The following is a 19,487-nucleotide window of genomic DNA, read 5'->3' as shown; positions in this document are numbered from 1 at the left end:
AATGTCGTGCCTGGCATTGACGAGCCAAGGCTGCGCGTCCTGGCGGCGCCACCAGGCAAATGTGCCGCACGACACAGTCACCTCCCAGTAGTCACCCCACATCCCCCCACTCGGTGGGCCACCCAGGGAAAAGAAAAAAGGAAAAAGAAAAGTATGGCAAATAGACAGCTCCAATAAATGCTTAAAATGAAGCAGAAAGCAATGAAATGGAATTGTCACGAAACGACAAAAAGAACAAGGGAAAGCTGTAATTTCAAAAGGAGAAAAATAACCAAAAGATGGGAAAATGGAACAAAAATTAACTTGAGCGACCAAAAATTTGTTTATGGCTTTTTTATACAAGTGTGTGTGTGAAAAATAATCGTAGAAAATCCTAGCCTGTGCCCGTATTTGTGTATATATAATTTATTTGTGTATGTGTTTGGTTGGGTGCGTCATTAGAAACGGCAAAAATAAATCAATAAAAATGCTCCGTTAACGCGACTTTTTTTGTTTCCCTCGCGTGTATCGTATAATTCTATAGAACTCTATGGCTGTTTTCTTGTGACTGCTATTTTCTCTTCTTTTTTGTCGCTTTCATTATTTTCCAACTGCTGACTCTAATGAATGTAATTCCATTTGCTCTTTGGTTTTCTGCCCCTCTCTTCGCTTTGATTGGGTTCAACTCCTACTTTTGAATACTTCCGGTGACTTCTCCCCTTTGATTAACGCCTAAAATGTACCCACGTTAATAATACTATAGATTTGTTAATAAGTCAGCCAGTATTTGCTGAATTAACAGCAAACATACTCTTTTTTTTGTGTTTTACGCCAAAAATGAGCTAAAATAGAGTGACCAGATGCTCAATAGAGTGAACAAATGTGTCATAGAGTGACCAGGTTAGTATAGGACTAATGTGCTCCATTTACAGTTATTAACATTGATTTTCAGTTTAAATTGGATTGATTTATATATGTAGACCCGAAATCCTTAGTAAAAAATCTATTCAAATAAATACAAAATAGTACATTTTTTTTGTCCTTAAAATATTATAGTTTTCAATTATTTGCTTGCTTAGCGGACCATCTACTTCGACAAACGTTGCCTTGTCCTAGGGCTTTCCCGTATTTTGAGCTCATATATGTAACTGCTGATGCTGATAGAACACACAGCTGTTCCTTTGATTGCATTTAATAGACCAGCAAAATATGCATATATGCATATGTCTGTAAATCGGTTAACGCAGCATTCATTTGCCTTCAGCATTCAGCCTCGATTTTTCCACTTTATTCGTTTTTTTCGCCTTCATTGATTGACTCAACTTGATGCTGCTAATTGCGCGACTCCCACACACATGTGAATGTATATAGAGTACTGGCACAACCATAATTATGTTAATGAAGTGTGCACGTGGGAGTGTGTGTGTGAATGTTTTGCATAAATTGATAATAATAATAAATATTGTATGCAAATACCGCTAATTTGTAATCAGAAGTCAACTGACTGTAAACTTGAAACCGAAAAAAATGAAAATTTTATAAAACTGAAAAGGAAAACATGGCGTGGGAGAAGTGGTGGGAAGGAAGCTCGGGTTGAGTGGGTTGTTTTGGTGGACGGGAAGGCCTGCTATTCAGATTCGTGGGACTACGGCTCATACGATGGATGATTAAGTTAAGATACCAATACGAAAGCGAATTGTAATTCAAAGGCAACACAAAAAACGAGAACTGATCCTTATAGATGATACATTGGTGCGAAAGTGGAGATACTACCCAGAACCGAAAATAATATTATCCAAAAGAGATAAATAAATCTATTTCAAAAACTTTAGATTATTCAACCACTCGATTATTTGAATTGCCAAGTTTTAAATCAAATAAGTAGATATTTTAATAAATAATATCTAGTTTTTTGTATAGTATCCATTTTGTTATCATTTAAAATTGGCAATTTATATTTTTCAGGTGCTGTTAAACATTATTGTCGGTGCTAAGGCAGTTTGCAATGGGCATTGAAAGCGTGATATACGGATGGATGATAATTTATTATTCAATTGTAGTAAGTAAGATATTATTATATATAGGTTTATATAACTCACGCTAAAGCTATTACTACGAAGTCCAGCCAATTCCATGCATCTCTAAGATACGTAAACGGGCATAAAATGAAACCTCGTGCCATCACTTTAACAGCTGATTCAAATGTGTAGATTCCGGTGAATATCACCCTAAAAACGAATTGAATTTCGAAATGCAATTTGTTGTTGTCTTCTCGGTTCTTATGCACTTCAATTGTTACTTGAAATGTTTATTTTTTAAATATTTTTTTGGTTGGACTGCCTGATGACAAACAAAAAAAAGAAGAACAACAGACACACAAAAACTAAAACCAATTGGTAAAGGTTGACCAAGAAAATAGATGGTTAACTGTTACATAGAAATCGAAAATCAAATATTCAAAACAGAGTAGTTGCAAAGTGGTGGAGAAATGGCGCTTAAAAGTAGGCTACACTCCCGGCTCCCAATCGCGATGCTCTCCAGTCGCTGGCACCTTTCCATCCAGCGTTGATTCACCATTCTCGCCTCCATCGGCAGACTTTGTCGCAGTTCTCCAAGATCATTCGCTGAGATTGGGATACGTACGCTTTAAAACTAACTTAAGTGATTAGCCTAACCGTTTGGGTGGATGGTGCCACCGCCTCAATGAGTTCAACGATAGTGTCCGCATCTGATTTGCTTTTGTCTTAGTTTCATGTACTGCTAATTCCATCCATTCAACTGGAACCCCAAAAAGAAGGCACACCCACAACACACCCACCGAGAATTTGGGAAAGGCAATGGTTTCATGAGAACAAAATCATTTCGCTGCACAGTGTCCAACAATTGGAAGTTATGGCCTAAGAATGATTCATTTACTGAATTTTATTCCCACAACTTTAAAGTCCCATTCGCTTTTCCTCCAAATTTAAAGTTAAAATAAATAATTCTAAAACGAATTGATCAAAAATATTATAATGCTTCAATTATAATCAACAAATATTCCCTGATAAATTGTAATATCCATACTAAGTCTTCAGGACAACTTTTTCTCAAAATTTAAAGACTCATATTACCATGCTTTTGAATGAAATGTTGTATCTTTTAATAGAAATATCTGAAGTTAAATCAACTTATGCTTTAAATAAAATAGTTTGATTATAAAATAAAAATTAAAAATCCATACTAAGTCTTCAGGAATTTTCTTCAAATTTAAAGACCTATACCAGCATAAGCTTATACACCTTACGCATATTTGAAAGATATCTTTCGGTTCTTAGTAAATATTCCTAACATATATTAAAATAAAATAATAAATTGCACGTGCTACAATCCATAAACATTTCATAATATCCCCATTAATCCTTAGGTGCATTGGTACCTAAGATACAGATGAATCGCCTGCCGTTCCACATCAAAAGGACACTTGGCAAGTGCTCGACCGTCCCAATTACTGAATTGCAGATGCAGATAGACAATTGTCAATGTCAATAATGGTTAATACTTAACGGCCAACTGCTTGACGCCGCTTTTGTGTGTGGGAGGCTGTTCGTGTGGGCGTCAGATCAATAGGCCGACCTTCGGCCGAACTGCCCACCCAGTGGCCCAGCCGCCCATTCCACGCCCCCCGTTGGCGCGCCCAGCCAGTGCCACGCCCCCCGCTGCCTAGTTAGCCATTTGACAGATTTCAGACAGTTTAAAGTCGCTGCGGGCAGGGGCAAGCGTGAAATGGGGACTGGGAAATGGGGAATGGGGAATGCGTCTGACCTAGGCCCCAATGCCTGTGAAGGACACTCGAGCTGTGTTTTAATTGCAGGTATTATGTCTTTCTCAGGGGCCCGCACAAGTGTGACCCCTGCACTGGGGAAAACAATGGAGCCTTTGGAATGTAGAGCCTGGCGAATCACTACCCGAAAATCATCCAGTCAGACTTTTTGTTCTTGGAAGTTGTAAAAACAAATGTTACTTTTAAATATAGTCAGTCAGAGACTAAAAGAGATATTTATACTCTAGAGAGCTCTTGTAACTGGAGAGCACAGAAAGTCTTTAAAATGGGGTATGAAGCCTTTTGAAGTTAATAAAAAATAATGATAAGTATGCTTGAAATGTAGCTCTTTTAAACATAACTGTTCGGACCCCATAAGAGTTGTCAAAACTTATTAGAGATTGGGAGTGATTAGAATTTGGTAACGAAAAATATGGATAGTTATACTTGAGACATAGCTTATAAGCAAGGAAATATAATTTTTTTTCAAAGTAATCCTTTTTAGTAATTTGGCCAGGAAATTTTTTTCAGTGCCTGCCCATCTCGACCCACTTTGAGAAGCGTCCTTTGGCCTTCCTTTCTCTGGTTATTCCGCACTTTCGTACTTTCCCTTTTTCCCGGTGAGTGAGTGTGTGTTCGTGTGCGTGTCTCAAGTTATGCAGCACCTGCTGTTCAGGCACCCATCCCCCATCCTCCCATCGTACTTCCTGAACCCTTGAACGCGTCCAACCCTTAGCCAAGTTCAAGTGACACTTCCGCTTGCACTTCCACCTGGCAGCCACCTACTCCTCCTCATCCTCATCCTTATTCTTATCCTTAAAGTTTTCTTATCTGCTCTGTCTCTCTCTGTCTATTTCTGTCTCAGGGTGCTCCATTCTGATACCAAATCTGCGACAATAACTTTGATATCAGCTAGAAAAATGACGTAACTCTTTTCACTTTACATATTGCTTTCTTGGCGCTGGGCGCGCTCGCTTCAAAGCAGTTTTGCTCGCTTGGCTTTCCTTTTTTGTCGCTAGGGTTTACCATTACCTATGTACAAGTAACCACTACGTATACGCAATGTTCTAGGTTAAACGACTTCTAGATGAGCACTAATCGAATCGAGTCTAACTAGAAGTACATGGCTAATCGATTGGGAGTCGACTAGTAGGTGAAAAGAGCGAGAGACAGATGTCCTGCCAGCTAATGGAAAGTCAGAATATATGTTTCTATATACGGGATCCAAGGATCCTTCAACTCTTCTAGGGTTATATGTTTTCTAAGTCAGCTAGGTATCACACAAAACTCTACTTTACTTTAGCCCCCAGAGCGATCTGTGAGTAGTACGGTACCAACCCTCTTAAAAGACGGTTTATTCTCTAAAACTAAATTCGATTATAAAGGATCTTAACTAAGTATTTCTAGTTCTAAGATTTACAAGGATACGAGGGTCAAAATGAACTAAGTTCTGCTTCTAGTTGGGGAATAATTTGGGGATTTAGTTTACAATACTTTCGTTTTTAAGGTTTGCTTAATATTTATGTTTTTAACAATTTACATATGTTCTATCTATGGATATAAGCTCAAATTTATGTAGTATGTTCGATACATATATGTAACTAGAAATAAACTAGGTGGCTAGGAACTACAATCGAATATACGGATCAAAGTTACTTCAGTTACAAATGATATATCGATTGAATTTAATTCGAAACGTGAACAAACCAAAACCAACCAGTTCGACTGGTTCGGTCCCAGCGGGACCTCTACGAGCTCCCGATGCTCGGGATCGGATCGGGATAGTCGGTTCGGATAGTCGGGAGGATTGGATTGCAGAACCGCAGATGGACTAGCGAGGTAAATTTACAGTTGGAATGAGCAATTTGAATGGATTTGAGATTGGGACGCGAGATATCTACGATCGAGTTATCGAATAGTCGGATAGTCGAACGATCGATTGTTGCAAGGTTACTCACGACAGAAACGAGTACGGATATGAGGATATACAGATATAGTTGGTAGATAGAAGATAGGTATGTATGCAGCTTGATGCGATAGTGGTGTCATATCATACAAGAGCGGATGTTCGCAAAAAGTCGCGGCTCTCAATGGAGAATTCGTACCGCTACTAGTTATAATGCATCATGATGTCAGGGTTCGCTTACTGGAAATGGTCTTAGCTACCTAGGAACTTTACTTTACTCGACACCTTCACCTTCGCCTGCGTAAGACTGTTAAATGGGTTTTGTTTTGTTTCATAAAGATATAGTACAGGTGTGTTTACACATCGATTGCACTTTGGTTTGTTGCTGTTTATCGATTTCTTTTCGTTTGGCTTTTGTTGAAATCATAGAGGAAAGAAATTCAAGTTTGACCTAAATACACATCTGCATAAATATCGAAAAAGTTACATATATAGTATTGTATAATATATGGTTTAAATATATAGGTAGGTATGTCGATTATATAGCACATAGGTATATATATGTTTATATACTTATATGACTAGTACAGAGTATAAGAACATTAGTTATAAAATATCCGTAAACAAAGAGGAAACGAAACGAAAACCAAAATCAACTGAAACAAGTTTCGAAAATCAAATTTAGCTAAGGGGAAGAACACAAATCAAGTGTATTCAGTCGTGGGTTACATATAGATATATTGGTCATATAAGCAAAATGCATATGGGCCGCACTTACTCAGTGGACTCAACCGTGGGCGTTGTCGGCATTATCATCAGGATGCAGTTGACGAGAATTGTGGTGATGATGAACAGGGAAAATAATGGATGCACTAGAATGTAAATGGCCACACGACGTATCGGATTGAACGGATCGAGCAGCCACATTGCTTTTGATGCAGAAAAGCGAAAAATATCTTTTCCTTTGCTTACAACTACGAATGTCTGCAAGAGAGATCGTTGCATGTGGGTTTTCAATATCATGGCTATCCATTAAGTTAGAATCCCTCCCCTAGAATCCCATGGACTTACCAGTACATTGCTGTAGTAGGGATCGATATCCTCGAGAGGAGTGGAGGCCAATTCCGGCGGGAAGCTGCCCTGCAATCGAACAGGTATTGGCACACCCTGTTCAAGTGTAGGATCCGGTTGTGGACCTTCATCCTCGTCCTCGTCATCATATCGGATCTGTTTTGCAGTGCCGCGAGGTGAATGCGTTGTGCGGGGAGAACAGAACGGGTTGGGCGACAATAGATTAGCAAGGACCTTGGCACTAGACATCAATCACTATCAACCACGCAGCTCTCTCATTTGGAGCCCGGAGTCCAACTCAAAAACGGAATTGAAAGAATCGAAAATCATAAGTCAGAAGTAAGTGAGCGGCACACAAATCAACATCAATTTCAAGCGCTTTCGATTCGGATTTAAGAATTTCGTGATGGTTTCAGTTTTGCATATCATATCAGAGGTTTGTTTACATATGTATATATATTTATATATATAGAGTGGGGTGTACATTTAATATTGTAAGTATATATACAGGGTGATGGAGGGAGGCAAAGGGGCGGGAGGCAGCTTAGGGGCGGGGTGTTGGGGGCTCAGCCGATTCTGTTGGTATGCAAAAGTAACACCAAGTCGGTTCGACCAATGTCTGGCTCAAGACCTTTTTGGGCGCTTCATCATTTTAATGGTTTCTTCATCTATGTTCTGATTCATCATTGTTCTTCTTCTGTCAGGTTCAAAGAAACGGAAACAAAACTCATGTATAAGGTGGAACCGAAACGGAAACGGAAATGTTTATGGAAACGGAAGAGGAAACTGAGGTAACCAGTGTTGGAGTCCCTTTCCATGTGTGTGTGTGGGCGTGTAAGTATGTGGCATGCCCTTACAAAATAGAAACCAAAAACCATTTCCAGTGTTGGTAAACTATTAGCTAGAGTGCGCAAAACACTAGGCTATACTAAGTACTACGGGCAGGGTGGGAAAATCTGGAGAGGATCACAAGCAGGAAAACAGGGAGGGAAATTCAATGTCAATTCATCATTTTTTCTGATTGCCAGACAAACATTATTCTTGCATGTTCTGGCAAGTTTTAATTGCCCCGCCATGCATATTGTATGACAATATTTTTTTGGGTTCCTGGGGTTTCTATCCCATACAATACCAACCTCATTCTCGTCCCAAACTATCCGCCTCCCTATCGATTTCAGTCTTTCGGGGTTAGTCGGTACTGGAAACGTACTGTTTTTACTTTCCACGGACGCGGACACGTGCAATGCCAGAAGTAAAATTAAAGAGCCCAGAGCCAAAAGCACAAGAACTCTAACGTCACTCTATGAAACGTATCGTTCGATTCGCCCTCTCGCTCTGGCCATATACCACATATAGTGGGCCACACTACACCGAGCTATACTAGCTTAGCCAGCCACACTATATAGGTGCGACCCACTCTCTATATGTACAAGAACTGGGCAGAACGAGTACATTGGCGGGGAGAAGGCCAGAAAGGGAGAGCGAGAGCTAGCGAGTGGGCCACAAAAGGAAAACTGAAGGAAAAATTCCATAATAGTTGGCTTGGCGTGACAATTAGATTGTCCCAGTATGGGTGTGTAGGATGTAGTAGAGTACATATATGTGTTTGCTTGGTGGAGCCGAGGCTTTGACGCAATTGCGGCACTCGCCAGTCACCAGGACACCAGGACTACAAAACCCGGACACGGACGCGGGCACGAGCACGGAGTTGGTGGTTCGATGGGTGGCGTTGGGAGCCCTCTTTAAACAGCCAACTCGAGTCTATATTTAAACTAATAAAAGGCAGGCCGCAAAAGTAGCGCGAAAGAGAGGCAGATAGCTGGATATAGCAGCCGGTTCCGACCGGACACAAGTCGTCCTCGCGCCTTTGCAGTCCGCGTACTGATTACAAATTTATGACGCATTCGCCGGACGCAATGACGAAATGAGGTTAGGTTGGGGTTAGCTAACCGCCTGGTGAGATCAAGCGGAGTTTAGCTTGCGAATGCAAATTTATATTAGATACCAATACAGGAAAGACAAGTTGCCAGTTTGAAAAAGGCTTACAAAAAGGGAGAGAGTTAAATTCAGCAAATTCACTTAAATGACAGTTAACCTAAGGTTAATATTTAACCTTGGAAATTGTTTAGGATAGCAATGTGCTATTGAGTATAAGAGGTACAGGCTGTAAACGGAAATGGGAGGTTTGCATGGCTAAAAATATATGAGTAGCCAAGGAAGTAGTTATTTTTTTTTATATTTTTAGACTAACCTGGGGTTAATTAGGGGATATTGGGAAAAATAATATATAGGAACTAAGCGGGAACAGAAGATAACAGGATAGTTCAGGTATGCTTGGGTACATACATAGCGATTCCATTAAGAGAGGTGGGGGAAAAGAGGGAATATTTGCTAGGGAGTTGAGCAGGTGGAGAAAGTAGCTAAGAGAGAACGTTTTTCATGCGCCATGCAACGTCAACTACAACGACATGCACACTCCTAAGCACACGCACTTTCACGCACTTATGTACACGTACACCCAGGCACACCATTACTTCGTATATACTTTATATAGCAGATGGTTATTGGAACGGGTTTCAGGCGTTTTTTTTTGGATCTAGGGCTAGGGTTTGGGTTTGAGGAGATTCTACAGTTTTGTCTGAAGCCAACTACAAATAATAGTTCAAACCGAAACGGAACCGAAGCTGATAAACCTCTTAATGATGTTCATCTAAGGCTAGGAAATAACTAACGACAGAGGCCAAGCCCCAAGATATTGCTGGGATTGTCGAGGGGGCAAGTGTGGATGCCTTACATGCGCTGCAAAGGGTTCTGTTGTGATCGTTTGGGCTTTGAGATCCCAGCAATATGCGGGGGATGCCTGGCCCCAGCTGTGGCTGTCCTCGGATGTGATACTTTGAGATACTTTGGCTGGCACTTACTCGATTCACCTCCCACAACTTACAGTACGCTGGCAACTCGGTGACTCATCTGCTTGTTTGCTCGACTTCTGCTGCTTTTTCCCGCATTACGCTCCCATTTTTCTCGTTCTTTATTGGTTTTTATGTAATCGTAATTCTATAGGTCGGAATTTATGAGAATTTCTTGTATGGTCGGTTGGTTGGTTAGTTCGTCGGGTGCGGGGCAATGCAAAAATGTACGCTTGGGGAAATCTTTGCGGATTGCTCGCCGCCTTGGAAATCATCAGACATCTGCATAGTATGGTCAAAAGAAACGAGTTCCTAGCCCTAAACACTTTGGTCTCTACACCTAGCTATCTCAAGTTCATTGGGTTCGGAGCTGGATCTGGATGGGGTGTTTGAGAGTGTGGGGGGGCTAGCTTAAATATTATCATATATATATATATATATATATATTGCTCACATCGAGAACAACAAATAGTACACAGAAACACACACAAATTACTCGAGTATTAGCTGGCAAAAGCATAACAGATACATATACAGTAGACACGGTTACGGATACACATAGTTGGGGGTACTCTGTTTCGGTTCGGTTTTGGGTACAGTGACACTTGGAGCCCTTGATTAGCCATTAATTCTTCTCCAGGACCCAGTGCCGTATGTGTGTGAGTGGGTGTCTGTGTTAGCGGCTTTGATTCCACCAGACCATTCGGCCCGTTTCGCTAAGCTCCTTACCCAACTCGGGCACTCAGTCATTTCGGGGGGCTCCACCTTGATAAGTAATTGAGGCCCCCGGGCAGTGTCAATAACTATGGCAATGCCAAATGGCAAGCGGCACACGACAAAGGGATTTTGGTACACTTATAACCTGAAGCGGCGTATTTAACAGCAGTAAATGGATAAAGAATAAGGAAAACAATTGGTCTGTTCATCGGCCAGCCGAAGTATCTTAGGTCCTTGCAAGGTCCTTAAATTAAAACCATAAATAATACGGAAATGCAAAAAATATACATATACTTGAGATAAAAATCCATATAAAGATCCAAGAAAGATCTTATAATAATAACTAATATTATAAAAGAAAAACCTCCTTTGAAAGGGTGTTGGCCCAATTAAATTAGAATTAAGATCATTGTTTCAATATGGCAGAGTTGGAAAACGTTAAAGATCATGAGTTAGATATTAAACGCTTCTCAACACTGAACGTTTCTAAAATAAATGAAACCACTGTCATTATCAACCTCTTGATAACCACTCCGAGATATTAGACAAAGGATATATATAATATAATAAAAAAATCAGACGGTGTAAATCCCCTGCAAGAACCCAAAGCAAGGACTGAGTAAAGCGAAAAAGTCAAAAGCGTATTTTCAGCTGCATTGGTATTTCTAGGCTATTAAAAGGTGAGCTTTAGGTTTTCTTTTTTTATCTCATATATGCTTTTTGCATTAAGCGTCCCGGGGCAGTGGGAAAGATATAGAACGGCAAAGATATGGTACGAATTTACGATATACATAGATACAAGCTTACGTACGAGGGCTACATTTGGGGAGCGGATACAAAGATATACAGTACATATACAGTAGATACTGGGTACGAGATTGGCGTTATATATGTTGAGGCTGGGGCACACCAGTGTGGGGTTCTGGATCAAACTGGGCTAAGTGGCGTGGATTGGCTGGCTTGATTGGTTACTTGCAGCAGTTGCACAAAGAAACTGAGGGAACTGAGGAACCAACAACGGAAAATTGCAACGCAAAATTGTTCGGCTAAAGGAAAACGATTTGTGGCAATAAAGTCTCAACTGAAAAGGCACGAAAAAAGGTGAAATCATAAAACTTTCCTTCGATTTCGCATTGAGATGGAAATTCTCTGTGTGGGGGGTGTGTTCTCGAAGGTCGGGTAGTGTTTTTTTTTTTTTGGGAGGTGGTGGGGGTGGTTTTCTTATTCTTATTTGTTGTGGTTTCTTTTTTTCTGAGCAAAATCTTACTTCTTTTTGTTTTTTCTTGCGACCATATTGCGGCTGAAAGAAGATTTGGATTTGGTATTTGGTTTAGGGCATTCATTACGAGCATTATCAAGTTCAAGTAAAAAGTAGCGTAGTAGTAGAGAAAAGTTCATGTTCGATTTGGTATTGATTTGGATTTGAGTATTCGTAATTTTGTTTGATTGCATTATGCAAGCGCCGAATTCGCATTTGTCATACATTATTGATGGTTTTTATATTCATTTATAATCATGGTTGTATTCATTTTTGGTCCAGACAGCAGCGCGCAAAAGATTCGTTGAGAGAGAGCGTTCAAAAAGTAGAGAGAAAGTTGTAAATGAAACGGAAGAAGAGTACACGAAAGAAAAAACAAACGGTAGAAAGTGGTTATGTAGGCGAGCAGTTTTCAGCATTTTGTCAGGGGGGATATACATATGGGATATCGATTACACGATATCGGTATCGCTATCGGTATCGACTACCCCTAATAATTGCCGTTGCGCATCTTCGCAATGCCATTAATCATGGTTAATGATTCATTGATATCTGAATTCTGATTGATTTCTACATATCTAGTGTGGTTGTGTCTGTATCTGTGACTGGGTGTTTAGAATGGTCTTTACAAAGTGAGAGGTCGCAGGTGGGAGAGAGACAGAAAGAGAGACAGAGGCGAAGACAGAGACAGAGCCTGGTTTGAAGTTTGAAATTTAAGGGTCAAAGTTGAAAGTTAATTGGGGTGCGCATGGTTAAGTCGTTGCTTGTCTATGTGTAGGTGGCTTATGACAATGCGCTTTGATGGTTTTGTACAAGATATCATAGCGAGCAGCTACAGCTACGATTAGTTCGGGTTGATTTTAGTTAAATCGGATCCAATAATGCAAGTAATGGTGGTTCTTTTACTGTAGATCTGAGCCCTAACATTTTCTGCTTTTCCAACGTTTCAAGGCTTAGATCTTTAGATCAGGTTTATGGTCCTTCGATTTTAGCTCCGGTTTCATAGCAGTCAGCTTCGCATTAATCGATTTCGATAGGTTCTACCCTTTTTTATCGAGGGCTCTTTTTTTGTTTGGATATCTACCCGAAATTATAGGAATAAATATCCATTCTAATATTATTTTCACCGATTGACAGGTCCAGCATATATTTTTTTTAAATAGATATATTTTTCATCGGTTCCATTTTCGGGCATTTAATTTTGGTTCCTTTTCTTTATAGCAGGTAGTACTGCAAAATATGAGTCCAAGCTCTTTGATGATTTGATTAGTAATGGTCTGATTTGGAAACGGAATACTGGCACTAATGATCGGCAATGGACACAGTAGTGAAGATTTGATACACGTATTCACAAGCGAGTCGTTTATTTACAGGACGATACCTGGAGGTCTGCTGAATGTGCAGAGTATGCTGAGACGAGAAGGACATGTGGGTCATGGACATGGACGTGGACGTGGACTTGGCCTGGTATTTGTATACCCAAGCCACTCGCTAAATTAAACGGAAAGAAATGAAAAATCCAAACGGAAATCAAGAAATATAACTTAAAAGTTTGTAGCCTTCGACTAGTACTATACGATAACGATACGACAATGATAATGTTAAATTGTTGGGGTTGCTGGCATTTGAAAATGATACAGTATGTTTACGCAATAATACAAAAACTGATTAGGTTATCGATTACGATACACATTAGTACACATTACGAAGCCAATGGGTTACGGAATACACAGTTCTTACTCTCAAATAGATAAACAGATAAACAATTAAACAAACCAACAAACGAACGAACATACAACGATTATGGCAGGAGAGAAATTTTACAGATTCGATAGTAGTAATACGTTACGATATCGGTACGTACAAGAGCATATGGGATTGCTGGCGGGATTTTTAGGATCTTATGCTGAATACAAAATACGACAAAATACACAACCAAAGAGGGAAATCAGAAATCACTTAACTATTCTTTTAGACAATTTTACGTTTTGGAATTTTGTTGGAACTGAAACAGAACAAATCAAACTGAAGATCGAAACGAAAGTCGGTGGATTATGCTGTAAATTTGGGGATTTGAGTACGATTGGTATGGGGGTCTACGATTTAAAACATTTACGAAATTGAGACTTTGAATGTGGTGAAATGATGGAGAATGGGTGTTAGTTTAGGCTGAGATTACGGAGTGTACAGTTGAGGTCCAGTTGGGGGACAGACAGAGAAAAGGCGTAAAGAGCTGAGGATCTGCTTAGTTATTCTTTCAGGTTTACGGATTGGATGGCAGGGGTCAAGCACAGTGGGTGTTTCCGAGATACGAAATGAGACTGAGACTTAAATGGATGGTGGCTGCATTTACAGAGGCTGAGATGATGGAGGTTCGATATTATAAACTGAGGCGAAAGATATGGTTATAAAGAGAACTGTAGACACAGACGCATTCGATATACAGACATGTATATGTATACGGAGGATGACTGCTTGTGAGTGGGATGGCTTTGTTGTTAACTTGATATGCGGTTTCTTTCGGGTAGTTATGTATGTTGGGGTTTGGTTAGTAGAACATATTCGAGTATTTTATATATGTAAAATAGACGTTCAGGCTTAAGTTGAAGCACGAACAGAAGCGCACAGTAGCGGCGTTTGGTTATCGGTTATCGCTGATCACTGATCACTGATCGCTGATCGACCGGCAATCGTTGAACGTCAATCGATCAGCGATCAGCGTCGACCGTTTGGCATTCGATCTCAATTGGAAGTCAATTCACTTAGACGAAGAGAGAGAGATACATATATATACGGATACAGATACAGATACAGAAAGAGTAGTAGAGTAGGCACACAAAACGGAGTAAGCTATTCACATTCAGCTAGAAATAATTACCACCTCTCCCTCGGCTCTCTTTCTTTCCAGCTCCTTCTGCTTTTCATGTTCAGCGGCAATGCGTTGTTCGATTTGCACCAATGATTCGCGGGTAAAGGGACGGAACAAACTGCGTTCTTCCTCAGATATCGAGTCGGAATCTTCTGTCATTGTCTATGCGGCCAACGATGAGAGCCTTAGATTTCCAAGGCCTGGAAGAAAGAGGGGAAGTTTAGGGGTCCATCAAAAACCACTAGATCAATATAATCAGAAAGCCAATATATAGTTCTATAACACTTCCATCTGTATCTCGCAGTAACGTTATAATATTTGTTTGCATCCTGTATTTAAAACTATAATAATAATAATAGACTGCTTTACCAATGATAAATTCGTAACATAAGAACGCAATCCTTTCAAAAATCTATTGCTCAAAATCGTACTCTCACTTAATACTAAAATGAATAACAAAAAAAACAATCTTTATTATTCGGGGTATCCTAGAAATGTTTTGCTAAATGTAAACTTTCAAACCAATTGGAGTTAAAAGATATATGAACAGTTTGAAAAATAGTTATTGTCAAAATCTGTTATCCTGTTCGTTGTAACGAACTAAATTACCATTTAACTGAAATTAAACCTATTAGGCTTAGAATAAATATGCATTGTTTAAATGAGAAAAAATTATTTCCGACTTTATCCCAACTAAGTAAGCCCTATATTTTTTATTTAACTTATTTATATTTGCTTTAATATGAATTTACTTTCATGCCAATTCCTCTAACCGTCTTCAATTAGCAACGAACCATGTTCGAGCTGAATAAAATGATTTTCCCAATCATGTTAAACAGAAATGTAAACTTGTTGTACAACCGATAATTGAGTTGCGTTAATTTTTCATGTGACAAGAAGTGTTGGCCTCAAACTGGTTCCCACTTGTGCAGCTGACCTCTCCGAAAATCGATTTATAATTCAATACTTTAAGCACGAACTGAATAAATTACATTCACATTTTATTCGAGCAACTCACACTGGATTGCACACAATTGGTAACTCAATCACCTCTCCGCAGACTCAGAGGTGGTGAAAAGCATTGCCCATAATTACCTGTGACCGGCGACCAAAGTGCAACATAATATAATACAGGGGGTGTACTTACATGAGGCACATGGATGTCGCCTGCTACATTAAAGCTACAACTATATCCGAGGCGCCATGTTCGATTAGCGCCCGCCGCTTAGCACGATGCTGCAAGTAAATCGAATGGGTTTTGGCCATTAGTCGTGGGTTAAATTGGTTATAGGGAGGGCCAGCACATTGATCCCGTGGTGCCGATCCGAAATCGAAACCTCAACAGCTGGCTAATTGGATTACCGCAGGCGGCAATTCGCATTAAATGAAATGCAATCAAAAGTAAAATGCACAAAACACACAAACAATGGTCAATCAATAAGGGGAAAACAAATATAGTTGCGTACACGTGTGTTTATTTTAGGCAGGGGCGGAGGCAGGACTTCAAAAAGGGGGTGGATTTCTAGGAATGTCAGAAGAGGGGGTTTTATAAATATGCAAAGTGATGTACTATTGGGTGTCCATTATTGTAAGTTTTAAAATGTTTCACCGAAGATATGGTCTGTATACTAATTATGAAATCTCTTCTTTACTTTATCATAAACTATTATAAATTAAAAATATATATAAAATACTATTTACTTTAATAAATTTGTTATTATCATTAAAATTTAATCGAGGCTTTGGGTTAGTGGGCTTTAAAATGTTTATAGATTTATATATTATATAGTTTATTATACAGTTTATAAATTTAAAAATATATTTTAGCAATGTTTTTTTTAACATAATGTTTCTGCTATAACGTTTTAGTGGAAACCACGTTTTGGATTAGTTGGTTGTAAAATGTTTTTATGATGTTGTGGTCAGTATACCCATTTAAATATCTACAGATCTCCTATATCTATTACTATGTTAAATATAAAAGATGTTGTTTGTATATTTTTTTCCAAAACATCTTGTTTATATCAATCGTCTTAAGTCGAAGCCAGATTTAGTTACGGATTGTGGTATCGGATATTGGGCTTATATAAGCAGCCTCCGCTAAGGTCAAAGCACTCTTTTTCCATTTGCCAATCCGCCTGTGTGTGTGTGTGTGTGTGTGTGTGTGTGTGTATCGAGCATAAAAGTAGGTCAGTTCGATATTTCGCCACACTCACACACACTCGTACACACACACGCACACATGCAGCATAGAAGAGCGTCCACACCAACACGCAAACTGGTGTGCCAATATGAGCATATATTTATGTGTGTCTGTTTCATTCATGGCACTCGCAAAATGTTGTTTGCCGAATTAATTTTTGGCCAATCGCTGGCGATGAGTCATGCCAGGACCGCAAAGGAAAATAAAAGCAGAGAAACAGCCAACCGGAATGTGTGTCAATATGCAAATGACATGGCAAACCATGGGCAATCGACAAAAAATGAAAGCAAAATGTTTTCCCTTGCAGTCAAATTCAAAAATCGATTATGTCAAATATGACAAATTTTCCTAGCCCTTTTCATTTCAAACAGAATAAAATTCAGGAAAAAATGAACAAAAAGACTAAACAAACAGCACAAAAAACTGAACGAAGTTTGCATGTTGTTAGTCAATGAATTTTGCATGGGAGAGCCGAATGGGGCTAGCGGGAGAGCGGCAGAGAGAGCGGAGGCCAGGACGAGGAGAGGACTCGCTCTCTCGCCTGCGCCGAGAGAGGATGCGCTCTCGCTGTGTTGCCGCCAAGAAACGCGGACTACAACAATACATTTTTGGGTTTCCTTCTCTTAACGAATTCGCTTTCTTTGTGTGCGTGAGCGAAGGAATTCCGTTAGACCTCGTCAGAAACCCAGCCTCCCTCCCTCTCTCTCTTTTGTTGTTTTTTTATTCGGTGGCAGCTGAAAGTTTGCCCTCCAAAAGCCAGCAAAAGGTTGTAGCCCAAAAAGCAAGGGGCGTGCCGGTGGGCGGGAAAAAGGGGCGCAGATACCCCATTGATAGTCTTTGAGGTCGGGCCTGGTTAACTGGGATTTTCACCAAGAAGGCATGACATAATCAAGCCAAGTTCATCAAGTCGCTCGGTGCTCAGTTTCAGTTCACACTTGCACATCATCTTGATGCATTGAAATGCTCGAACCGCTCAAAAGACCCAATTGATTTCCATCTCGAAAGGTGCCCTCTTAGGTAAATAACCAGCGATGGGAAGATGCTCTAGAGGGGCTTTAAAGTCCTTGGCCCTCTTGAATTTCTGTGAAACAAATGTATGGCAAAAGTTCTTGGTAGCTTCTCCTTGTAGCCTAGTTTCATTAAAGAAGAAATTTCCGATTTCTACGTTGTTAATAAAATCAATTCTCTAATTTAATGTCTTCATTAATCTTTGTTCTATGAAAATTGAAGGGTTGTCCATATACTCTATTATGTTACCATAAAAAGAGATTAATATAATTTAAAAAAGGCTGTTTTGAATTATTTGGTAATTTTAGCATTCAAAATATTAAAATCGCAGACAGTAAACTATTCGAAACCATTACTTGTGGGTCTTTCTAAAAACTTAATACCGCTCTAGTATGAGATCTTTGGATACTAAAATATAACATAGGTCTTTCTATTGACATTACTATTTGAAAATAATTATTGATTTAAAATAGAAAATTATTTTAATTTTTTTTTGCTTTGTTTGGTACTTTAAGGTAAAAACTGAGAAAGTTAACACTGACTTATTTTATATTCAATACCTCAGGAGCAAGAAACATTGTTTGGTTATAATATTGTTTGTTTTTTCCTAAATATTTAATTCACCTTCTTTTAAAATCGAAAAACGACATTGTCTTATATATTTTTCTTAAATTATAAAAATGTATTTCCTTAAAAAGTCTTAGGTATGAGAGGAATTCTCTAGAGACGAGATTGAGATTGTGTAAGACAAAATTTAAAAATTCGTAAAATCGTTGATTTGAAAAATAAATAATAAGATAAACAATATTAACAATAGAAATAGTAGCGAATAAACTAAATTTAAATGATCGTAAAAATGTAATTAAAGAAAGATGTAATTAGTATTGAGTTTTGGGAATGGTTTGATCTTCTGAAAGCTTAGAAATCGGTGAATCTCAAAAGACCCCCAGCAGATCGATTATTTCAACTGCTTCGATTAACAACTCACCGTTAATCGATGTCTATCGATGTTGTGCCTGGCTGCTCGCTCTATCCGCTGATGCTGTTGTTGTGGTTGCTATTGTGGTTGTGGCTGCTGCTGTTGTTGTGGAGGTGCTTGCTTGTGTTGCTGTTGCTGCTGCTGCTAAGAATGGTTGCTGCTGTTAACTACTGTTGCTGCTGCTGCTGCTGTGGTTGTTGCTCTGGCTCTGGTTGCTGCTGCTGTTGTTGTTGTTGTGGCTCACACATTTATAGGCACCAACACACACGCGACGCACTCACACATATGCATATATGTATATATGTATATTTTGTATATATTTATTACGGAGACGAAGACGAATAAAGTTGAAGCGGTAGAACAAGTAGAAGATGAATTTGTTTTTAATTTTTTGTTTTTTGCTTTATTTTTATTTGCTTTTTGTGTTTCTTTGTTTGCTGCTGATCTGTATTATTATTGGGTAGTGGGTTGAATTTTATTCTCGGACCTTTGGCGTTTGCAGGATGTGGTTAACAACAACCAAGACGACGCGACGTGTTGCCAAAAATTCTCACCAAACGTTGCGTTTTGTTCCCAGAGCTGTTTCGGTTTATTATTGTTATTATTATTATTATTATTTGTGTATTGCTATTATGTACTATTTTGGGCTGTGGTGTTTGGTTGTGTGCTTGCCTTTCGCTTTAACTGTTGGCTTTTATACCAATTGTGTTTCCGTATTATGGTTAATATTACTATTATGAGTTGTGGTTGCTGTTGCGGCTTTAGTTTCAATTTCGCCAGCGTCGC

At 39.2% G+C, this 19,487-nt stretch overlaps 1 protein-coding gene across 50 annotated transcripts in view; it reads right to left on the bottom strand.

Moving 5' to 3' along the window:
* LOC108032991 (sodium channel protein para) overlaps window positions 1-19,487 on the bottom strand; it is a 72,647-nt gene that overhangs the window by 47,489 nt on the left and 5,671 nt on the right. For 30 of the 50 annotated variants that reach the window (XM_050887125.1, XM_017107072.3, XM_017107115.3 and 27 more), the window contains exons 2-8: window positions 18,711-19,487; window positions 15,659-15,747; window positions 14,521-14,711; window positions 11,652-11,684; window positions 6,759-6,914; window positions 6,466-6,671; window positions 2,079-2,207 (exon numbers count right to left, since the gene is read on the bottom strand). In XM_050887125.1, the coding sequence (XP_050743082.1) occupies window positions 2,079-2,207; window positions 6,466-6,671; window positions 6,759-6,914; window positions 11,652-11,684; window positions 14,521-14,670 (674 nt within the window). In that variant the 5' untranslated portion in view covers window positions 14,671-14,711; window positions 15,659-15,747; window positions 18,711-19,487. The remainder of the gene's footprint in view (window positions 1-2,078; window positions 2,208-6,465; window positions 6,672-6,758; window positions 6,915-11,651; window positions 11,685-14,520; window positions 14,712-15,658; window positions 15,748-18,710) is intronic. The other 20 variants (XM_050887136.1, XM_044093347.2, XM_044093330.2 and 17 more) reach the window with 1 other exon arrangement.

Source organism: Drosophila biarmipes, chromosome X (assembly GCF_025231255.1).
Source record: "Drosophila biarmipes strain raj3 chromosome X, RU_DBia_V1.1, whole genome shotgun sequence".
Taxonomy (NCBI): domain Eukaryota; kingdom Metazoa; phylum Arthropoda; class Insecta; order Diptera; family Drosophilidae; genus Drosophila; species Drosophila biarmipes.
The sequence above is the reverse complement of the archived record's forward strand: the minus strand, read 5'-3'. Positions and strand labels throughout refer to the sequence as shown.